Source organism: Fukomys damarensis, unplaced genomic scaffold, assembly GCF_012274545.1.
Source record: "Fukomys damarensis isolate Sample0158 unplaced genomic scaffold, DMR_v1.0_HiC HiC_scaffold_20, whole genome shotgun sequence".
NCBI lineage: Eukaryota > Metazoa > Chordata > Mammalia > Rodentia > Bathyergidae > Fukomys > Fukomys damarensis.
In genome coordinates this window covers 41,155,072-41,166,030 of record NW_022900932.1, presented here as the reverse complement: position 1 = coordinate 41,166,030, position 10,959 = coordinate 41,155,072, and the positions used below count along the sequence as shown (strand labels likewise).

The window sequence follows — 10,959 nt, the reverse complement described above, 5'->3', positions numbered from 1 at the left end:
ATGCGAAGTCAGAGGGTAAGGGAACCTGACCATGAAGGCTAACATTATGGAGCAGCATTACTTTCTGTAGACCATTCTTACTCTTTTACAGATGTTTTCTATTCATAATACTTGGGGAAAAAAAGTGCATGAATCATTTCCATTTCTACCAGTGTTCATTTTTATTACCTTTTTTGCATCTTCATATTTTTACTTTTAGTGGTTATCTTTGAAAATTTAATACTCACATTTGTCTTACAGCCTAAAGTTCAATATTTTAAACTTTTATGTTACATATTATTATTATTTTGGTACTGGAGACTGAACTTGGGACTTTGCGCTTGTGAGGAGGCAGCATCACTGAGTTAAATTCCCAGCTATATTACATACTATTGTCTAGTAATACTTCTAAGTCCACCTTGGTTTTAAAAATCTCAAAAATGCATATTTTAATTGTAGTGTTTTAAATAAGATTTAAAAAGAAGGTTCTGTTACAAAACTTGAAAAAAAAAAACCAACCAAAAAATGAAAGAATATAGAGAAAAATCTATCTCAAACCTCTGTCCCCAGGAACCTGGGTTTCCTCCCAATAGTTTACGCACATCATGGAGGTATCTTATGAATAAACAAATTTGTATCATATTTTCTCCTATTACATAAATAGTAGCAAATCATACACATTGGTCAACTGCCCTTCTAGATTCCACTGCCACTGAAAAGCCTGCTGTCCATATAAGGTTTCTTTTCCCTTCAGTACTGGAGATTGAACCCAGGGCCTCACATGCTACCCAAGCACTATCCCACAGTTACACTCCCGATCTGTGCTTTCGTTGTTTTTTGGTATTGGGGATCGAACGTGGGTCCTTGTGCCTGCAAGGCAGGCAGAACCACTGAGTTAAACCCCCAGCCCTACAATTCGTGTTTTTTGTTGCTTTTGATTTTTCTTGTTTTTAACATTTCACAGTTTCACTGTGTAGAAGCCAACTTGTTTTCATTCACCATCCTAGGTAATTTGCTAAGTTTCTTCAACTTATGGACTCATATTCTCCAAGATTTCTGGGAAAACTCTAAAATTTCTTCCTCTATTCTTATGTTAACCTATTCGTTTTTCAGCCTCTTCATGTTTCCCATCTCTTCCTCTCTGTTACAAACTTTGTATTATTCCAATTTATTGTCTGGGCTATCAACTATCTCTTCATATTTTCCTTATCTGTGGTTTAATCTGCTGAGTTTTAAATTTTATTATATATTTATATTTAGTTCTAAAGGCTTTTCAAATCTACTGTGCCTTTTTCACTGCTTCCTTGTGTAATGTCTTTTATAACTTTCACATTATATATACTCCAATCACTGAAAATATACTTATTCCATAGTTCATTCTACTTCTTTTGATTTATGGGGAGGCTAATTTTCTATTATTATGACTACTGATTTGTGCTCACAATGCATTATTCTGAATTTTTTTTTTTTGGTACTGGGATTGAATTCAGGACCTTTCCCACTGAGCAAATTACCAGCCATTTTCTGGATTTGTGAGTCCAAATGAGTAGGTTTAAAAAAAAAAAATTCACAGGAATATATGGGGATGTCTTCTTTCAATGGGGTTGCCAGGTCTGTTCTTATGTAATTCTCAAACTGAGATCCTCTGGTACCCAGGGAATTTATGTTATCATTTTATTAGAAGAGAGTTTAGTGGCTGGGGTGGGGATGTAGCTCAGTGGTGCTGCACCTGCCTGGCAAGCCCAAGGTCTTGAGTTTCATTCTGAGTACTTGGGGTGAGTTGGGGGTGGAGTGCTTAGTGGCTTAAAAAAAAAAAAAACTGTTTTGAAATTCTATGTTTGACAGGGAAGTGTGGTGCATATGTTTATAATCCCAACACATGGGGAGCTGAAGTAGGAGGACTGTGAGATTAAGGGCAGTAGTAAACTCAAGGCTGGCCTGGAATACATGAGACCCCCATCTCAAAAAATCAAACCAAAAAAACTATGTTTGTCTCCATGACATGAGAAAACTCAAGCCAGTAGTTTTGAGGTATTAGGGACATGTTAATTAAGATAATCAGTTATTGCCAAGTATAATGGTTAAGGTAACAAAGGGAAGGTCATTTAGTTCTCAATAACCTGATGAGATATGCTAGATACTAGATCTTTGGTATATAAAGCAAATATTGTCCTTATGAAGGATTAGCTTTTTTCTTTACTGCCAATCTACTGCAGATTTGGTTTTTTATTTTTTTGGTACCGGGGATTGAACTCGGGTCCTTGCGCTTGAAAGGCAGGCCACCGAACCGCTGAGCTAAATCCCCGGCCCGCAGATTTGTATTTTTTACAAAATAAAAACACTCCATGGCTGGAGATTTGGTTCAGTGGTTCTGCCACCTGCCTCGAAAGCAAGAGGGTCCAAGTTCAATCCCTGTTACAAAAAAACAAAAAACAAAAAAACAAAGCCCAAAAATCCAACCAACCAACCAAACAAAAAAGCACTGTAGCAACATCAGATTGTAGTAAATTTATTCTCAGCATTTTAAAGGCAGTGCCAGGGCTTTGTGCATACTAGACAAGTGCTCTTCCACTGAGTTATATCCCAGTCCACTACCCTCATATTTTGTATTCATCTCTTCATGGGCGGGGGATTTAGCTCAGTGGTGCCACCACCTGCCTGAAAAGTGCAAGGTCCCAAATTCAATCCCCAGTAACAACAACAACAACAACAACAAAAAAAAAAAAAAAAAAAAAAAAGAAAAAGAAAAAACAAGTGAGCACATCACACCTGTCTGCAGACCACACTTCTGTGCAGCACTGCTCTGACATATACTAGCAGACTTATTCTGCAGTTCCATATATACTCTTTTGTTATAGGGATGACAACTTGTTGAGTAGATGACAAAGCAGAGAAGATACGGTGGCTTGTATGTGAACAGCAAGAGCTTCTTAAGGAAGGGTGTAATGAAGTATTTTAGTTCAGTATGCCTGAGTAGTAAGCATAAAGGAATGTATGGGAGGACTCGGGAGACACTGAATGGCCATACTTTATAGAGACATCACAGTTTTATTGAAGGGCTACCACTACTTGTTTCCTCTGTTACTCTAGTCCTCTAATAGGACGGGACAATAGGTAAAGGCACAGTCAGGAATACTAATTGTAAGAGCTTTGGGAAATTTATTTGTATGTTTTCTCACCTTATTAACCTGCAAACAATTGGATTACATCATACATTGGCACACATGCTTAAGAAACAGCAAGCAAATACTTCAATATTATCTTAAATGAAGAAAAAAGGATAAACCTGCTGAAATGTATTTCAAAGCAAGACTTACTGATTATTTGTACCATGATTTTCTTATTACACAAAACAGAACTAGTCACACACAAGGGCACTTAGCATACTGAAATATAAAATATACACACTACTACACTTTCTTTTAAGAATAAAATATACTACCAACTTTGAGATTTGGAAACTGACTGTAAATGTTTTTATATGACATAGAAAACAAAAATATATTTCTCTTTATTATAAGAAGACTAATTTCCAGGAATGAGTTTAAGATTTAACCTTCTTATAGCTACTTTCATCTTAAAGCATCTGAGTAATCATAGCCACAACATTCAATAATTCAAACTTTAAAAATTACACTCTTTATCACTATTAGACTCAGGACTATGTTGTTCTTCCCCCTGAAATTATGGTTTATTATAATCTCAATCTGTCTCTTCAAAGACCATTCAACACATTTACACTATTCCAGGAATTGCCATGCTACCCAGAAAACCAAGTGAACAGTTTATTCAGAATTAAATGAGGGTATGGAATGTGATACAGTGCAAGTTAAGATGCTCAAGATGGGCGTAATGGTACTACCTACACAAAAAATGAAATTTCACTTCAAAAAAATTGTAAGACAAAAGAAAAAGCAATTCCATAATTTTAAATGTATTTCATGCAAAGCACTAAAAAATAACCCCAACCCCAGCCACTCAATAAATGAAAAGCTACCTGAAAAGATGGCGTGCTAACATATTAACCACAATATAATCATTCATGGAAAAATAACACATTAATTAAGCATGGATTAAATGAAATAACGCAGTCTGCAATACTGTAATTCCACAATGATTTCAGACGACAATTGCAGATTCACTCATAGGGTAATATGGGCTAAATGCTGAGAGGTAAGATATGTAAATAAAAATCCCATGAATTCATTTCATCATCTTCTAATTATATAAAACTCAGAAGCTTAGAGAATCTGAAAAATGTATATAAAATTTGGCATACTCCATTTGTGTTCCAAGAAATAACTGTGGTATTGTATTTGCAATTAGTAAAGAGCTGTATAAAAGCAATTCAAGGCCAGGATTTGACTTCTTACATAATGACCACAATTTATGTCATAGAAAGAACTCCAGAAATGCATTTACTTTAACTCTTGTTCAGCATTCTATGTACAATAAAGGAGTCAGGTATAGACTAAATAAAATGTTAAAGGTGAATTTGTACAGAGTGTGAAGGGAAACATCCTCATTAACAAAGACTAAAGTGGGTAAAAATCTTTCCTTGACTTCTGAAGGAGCTAGAGTCAACAAGTAGACTGCCAAGCAATAATGCATTTCTCTGTACCAAGATACTTAAATATGCTTCACGGAAAAGACAGTTTTACACTGGAAAGAAGGAATGACGTTTTATGGGATAGTAATTCCCTCCACAGCTGCCAAATTGCACACAAGCCTGGTTACTATGTGGACCACGAAATGAAAGCATATTTCCAACTGGGGCAGATATCGGAGAGGGGCAATTCCATAATCTCACTATACTTGCCCATTCAGGAGGCCATGGGAGGACTGCGATACCTACATTTATGATTCTTGGTTGAGTTTATCCATGGTGTGCAAACTGGCTATAAATATAACAGTAAGATCAAGAAAAAAAGAATAGAAAAAAGAACAGAATAAAAATACTACCCACTTCCATTTACTATTTTTTCCCATTTTAGATTTAAGGTCATTAAAATCAATTGGGGAATTATCTAGGATTACCTTTATCAACCCTGAAATTTAACTTCCTATTTACATTACATAAGAACACCATAAATGTTCAAAAGCAGTCTCTAAAAAAATTGAAGCACAAATTTTCACAGAATGTCACTGAAAATCTTCAGAATAAACTATAGAGTTTGAGGTCAGAAAAGAAGCTTCTTTAGTAATTAGGACCTATCCTAGAGATCTTTGGAATGTGTGTCTTATACATACAAAGGTATCATAAATTAAATCCCCACAGTATACATAATGTTCTTAAATGACAAAGATTTCTCATGAGAGATAAATGGTTCTAGTAGAAAATTAATTTGATAATTTAGTTATTCCCAACTAATTTTCTATTCACAACATAGCCTCTGGAATAAAGTTAAATGTCACATAATCAGGATGATGCAAGATGAAGTACAGATAAGCAATACATGTGAAAAAAATTTTGTAAACTGCTGCAGTTCTAAAACAGTAAATTTATATTACAAAGCAAAGTAAATAAATATTGGGCTAGTACAAAAGCTCTTATTTACAGTTTACAAATGAACTTGTATTCAGTGTAAATGCCGTGTTTTAAAGAACACAGTACTGTATTAGTAAAATGAGTTCTGTTGAGGACACTGAGGGAAATGAGTTCCATTAGAATTACGGCATAACGTATAAAAGGTTCAAGTTAACTCTTAATAATTCAGTACAGACAAACCCAGTTTAACCTGGAATGGCATCTGTTAAAGTGCTGTGAAACAGGAAATATTTAGAAAACACTGTACACTATTAAAGCTTAATCAAGTCAGAATGTTTAACTTCTTTCACATTTTTTTATCCTTTTGCCACAGGCCTATGGGCAAGATGCATTTTTTTCAATGAAGGAGCAAACTTTGGGGCCATCAGTTACTTCGGTGATTTTAGGTTCTCTGGAATTAATTTCCTAAAACAATTATTTATCCATCAACTGTACCTTCAGGCCTTACAATCTGGTAAGTAATTAAATACTCAGGATAAGCCTGGAAAAGAAAGATTAATTGAAGTATTAGTCAACAAATTTCTTTGAAAGATAAGGAGACCTTCTATAAAGATTCCTAATCTTTAGGGAACAGGCTCTAAATTAGTTCTCTAGAATCATCTAGGGGCATTTTCTCAAAATATCCTCACCTTGAATCCAATCCTTTATATTTTCAGACAAAAGGTCTATGATAGAGTATTAAATACATGTCTGTTTTTAGTAATTGAGGTGATTCTGATGCCTACCACCATGCTCACCGCAATTCAGAAAGCTGCTCTGGAACAGCTTTTCACTGAGAACAGGAGAGAATTATACATGTATTTGCTACATAGATTAACTATTACAACTGGGATTCTAATAAGTTATATTTTACATATTAAAAAAAGGATCCAGTCCCACTGGTATAGGAAAAGATTAGCTGTATCAGTAACATTTTTTGATTTTGACAATTTCAAGAGACTGTTATTTTACTGTATTTGTAATTTTTCAAATCTGAAGTTATTCCCAAGTTCAAAATTTCTGGTTCTTAAGGGAATATATACTGTAAATTTTAGAGATTATTAAGAAGTTAAGGTATGACTTTACAGCATTTCTGAAGATAAACAATAAAGTCAAATTACCTGTTCTCCTCTATAAATAACATATTCAGCTAATGCTAGGCCATTTACACTGGGCCGACCAGTGACTGAGTGATGACCTGGAGGAGAATGTGCCATTTTCATTGCACTGAACTGCAGGAAAGACTTTCCCAAGGTTACTCGGCAAAAGAGCAGCTGCCTGTAACACAAAAAAATAAAAGATTACCCTGAAGACAAATGTGACACACAAACATGATGATATTTGTATATAGTATATGTTTTAAAAAATACATTTATAAACACTTGATTGTTTTTAATCTTTCTACCTCCCAAAGAACTTGTAAAAATGTATTCTATTAATCTTATTCATGAAATAACCTGTCAACTGAGTTATTTCTTATCTAGCTATAGAGATGCAGACCCTACCATCTTGGCTATATCTAAGTAAAAAAAGAATCAGAGGCCAAGTGAGAGGGAGCAGAAGGTTTAAGAGGCTTCCATGAAGTAGCTTACAAAGCTTTTATTCAGCTAAGTCCAGTAGATTCCACCTTCAAAATATATTTGATCAGCTCCTTTTGGAAACTGGATAAAGATGTGGTTTTTCTATAAAATGGAATACTACTCAGCCATAAAGAATGAGAAATTAGATTCATTCACAGGAAAATGGATACATACTGAGGATATACTAAGTGAAATACATAAGTCACACACGTGTAAATACCGCATAGTTTTTCTGGTGTGAAAAACTATAATAGTACATAAGATCCTAATGAGATAATTGATCATGTGAAATAGGAAGAAAAGGACTAGAGGTGTAGGGAAAGAGGGAAGGGCAGGGGAAAGGTAATAAGGGGAAAAAAAAATAGGAGAAAATGAAAAAATGGAAACGAAATGTTTGTAAAGGGGGAGGACAGGAAGGGTTCAAGGGAGGGCAGGGACAAGGGGAAAAAATGAGAACCAAGACCTGTCATGGAAAGGTACAAGATCCCAATGATAAATGCAACTGTACTGTATACCTAAAATGTACCAATAAACTCAATGAGGAAAAAAACAAAACAACAACAAAAAAACCCAAAATGTTTGAAACCTATGTGCTTCTAATTCTACTGCTATCATCAAGTCCTAATCAACAAAAATTTCACCTGAATTTTAACAGTCTCCTATCCAGTCTTGTTTCTACTCTAATTCCTGTCCAAAATATTATCTATCCAAGCAATCAAGTGATTAAAGGAAACATAAATGAGGTCACCTCACTTTTCTGACTTAAAACCTTTTAGAGGCTGTTCACTGTACTTAGGAAAAAATCCAAATTCTTTGCAAAAGGCTTCAATTTCTCCACTCTCATCTTTTAAAAAAAAAATTAACTTTATTGGTACATTTAATGTATACAGTATAACATTCATTGTTGGAAATTTGTACCTTCACATAATCAATCTTGGTTCTTATTTTTTCCCCATTCTCCTGCCCTCGCTATCTACAAAGATTTTGTTTTCATCATTTTTTTCCTTGTATTAATTCCATTCCCTTCTTTCCTTTCCCATACCCTTCCCATTTCCCCGTCTTCCTTTTCTTCCTATTTAACATTATCTATTATACCTTTTAGTCCTATTTACATTTTTCAGTTTCTCACACTGGAGAAACTATTCAGTATTTACACGTGTGTCCTATTTATATCACTAAAGAGTATCGCCTCAATGTACATCCAGTTAGCTATATCCACTCTTATCTTACATTCATTATGCCCCTGACACATTTATTTTCCTTCTTCATAACGATCAAGTTGCCTTTCCTGATCGCTTTCATCCATATAATTTTCTCAGTCTGGGATGGTATCACTTTTACTACTTACTACTCAACTGGCTGACACCTATTAATTTTTCAGAATTTATTTGAAATGCTGCTTTCTCAGATAGAGCTCACCTTTACGAACACTTGAAAGAGATTTTTATCCCACTTCCCTCAGACGTGTGATTAGCTTGCTTTATTTTTCAAATAATCCTTTTATTTGTATTGTTTTAGAACAGAAGCAGGAGATTTTGGTGGATCAGTTGATATTTTCCAAAGAATTGAGGCTATTACTTTTTTTTATTCTAAATTTGCTCTTTGGATGTCTTAGCATTTCTAATATATTTTCTATTATACTCACCATCAGTCCTATGATAATGGAAAAACCTTTAATTAATAAACATTTCCAGACAATCAAGCATTCTGTCCCAAAGACAGTACAGGGCAGTGATGACAAACCCATAGCACTCATTTTATTCTGCTTTACTTTTAAGACAAAAGATGTTAACGTACGAGTTTTTTCTAAACTAAAACTTAGGTATTCAAGTTTAATTGAAGTGTTGGAATATCTTAATAAGTCAAATAAGTTTTGGGTTGCAGTTTGGTTACCTGGTTTCTGAAAGATTCACCATCACTGGTATAGGGTATATACCTGAACATTGTTTATTACTAATAATAAGAACTATTTAGCCTTTAGACTACATTTGATAACCAAAAACAGCATTTGATTTAATCTTGAGAAATTACAAGACTACATAAATTACCAATGCAATTTATGACCTACAGTGGGGCTCCAACTCTAACACCTACCCTAGTGTAAATTAAAGGAAAAAAACCCAGTATTATAAGATACAACACCATGAAAATATACCATCATCTTGTTTATCTCCAGGACTGCAGTTCTTCACTTTGACAATTTTGAAATCAGTTAGAAAACTTTTACTAATCCTAATGCCTGCATGTATCACAGACCAGTTAAATGATAGTTTTTATGGTGGAACACAGACATTAGTAGTTTTTAAAGCTCTCAATTGACTCCAGTGTGCTGCCAGCACTGAGAAGTACTGCTCTATGATCTTCCTCTAGATCAGTGTTCAGAAGTACATCATCACTTGGGTACGTTGTAGAAACTCAAGGTCTTCAGCACCATCCTAGTCCTATACAATCAGCAACTCAGAAGGTGGGGCCTAGCAATTTGCTTTTTAGCAAGCCTTCTAGGTAATTCTAACATATGCTAAGGTTTGATAACTACAGTGCCTTCACTGTGGAATAAATCTCAGCAATTAATTTTGCTTGATTTCTCAAGTAACAGGTGATTTTTTTTATGATGATTTTATAAGGTAGGTGCAAATCATTTAAATTATTTTAATAAGTGAGTTAGAACAGGTAACTAAAGGTGGGAAAAATTACAAAGTAGTTATTTGATAATTATTTGCTTCTAAAGGGAATGGAACATTTTAATTGTATCTCTTTCAATAGTACTATTACAAACTGAGGATTAAGATTATATCACAGTGGGAGACTCCCTTGGATATTACTATAAATTGACTAGACTTGGCAACTGGATGATGATGACATGATTTGCAGTCCTGGAGACTGAACTCAGGGTCTTGCACATGCTAGACAAGTGCTGCAGCACACAGCTATGTCTCCCATTTTTTAAGAGTCCACAGTCCAATAATATTCAAGGGCTACAATAAAGTCTCTTTCATCCTCAATGTTATTTTCTACTCAGCAGTTAAAATTTTAATACCTGCTAAGAAGAACAAAAGCAATCTAAAACATGTCTAGCCTAGATTCCTAGAGTTGTTAGACACGCTTTTCCCTAAAAATTTCTCAAATATGTAAGCAGTTCTTAGCTGATTCTTAAAAAATTAAGTGAGAACAACTGATCTCTTACCTGTGGCAAATGTAACAAGATCTGTCCTTGTGAACTGGACACCCAGTACCTCCTCCAATTCCATATACATATTGATTGCTTTTGGAAGAGTTTTCAGCAAAATAAATCCCAGCTCCAAACATGCCACCAATGTATGCATGCCTTTCATCAAAGCCTTTATGGATAATTGCATTCACAAAGGGAGATCCTGAAATACATAGATAGATAAGAAATTAAATTTCAAGATTTATCTTAGAAAATCCAACAGTATAGCTTCCTAGATTTTTTTTCCCATGCTGGAGGTCGAACCCAAGGCCTACACCCAGCCCTAGTTAAATTCTTAAATTAAATTCTGCAATACACATCATCATTAACATCATAATAAAACTAAGATAAAAAGGGCAATAAGTTAATTTTCAGCCAATTTATGACTGATCAACTGATTTACAGTGCTGGGGAACTAAACCTGAGTGCTGACCTACCACACCATCCCTTTTAAAACTTTTTATTTTCAAACAGGGTCTCACTAAGTTGTCTAGGCTGGCCTTGAACCTATAACCCTCTTGCCTTAGTTTCCCATGTAGCTGAGATTACAAGTGCACGCTAACACATCTAGCTCTGGAATAAAGGATTCCTAATGCTAATTAATATTTCTAATTGCATTGGTAGTTTAGATACCAAAGTAAGGACAGATTCGACTAGAAGAATTT

The 10,959-nt window shown here is 34.6% G+C and overlaps 1 protein-coding gene across 1 annotated transcript in view; it reads right to left on the bottom strand.

Moving 5' to 3' along the window:
• Positions 1-2,729: 2,729 nt before the first annotated feature.
• The window catches only part of Tnks2 (tankyrase 2), a gene marked incomplete at its 5' end in the record, with an annotated part of 71,596 nt that continues 63,366 nt past the window's right edge, over positions 2,730-10,959 (bottom strand). Inside the window, 3 exons of the mRNA XM_033766340.1 lie at positions 2,730-6,008; positions 6,628-6,784; positions 10,271-10,457. Coding sequence (XP_033622231.1) covers positions 5,946-6,008; positions 6,628-6,784; positions 10,271-10,457 — 407 coding nt within the window. The remainder of the gene's footprint in view (positions 6,009-6,627; positions 6,785-10,270; positions 10,458-10,959) is intronic.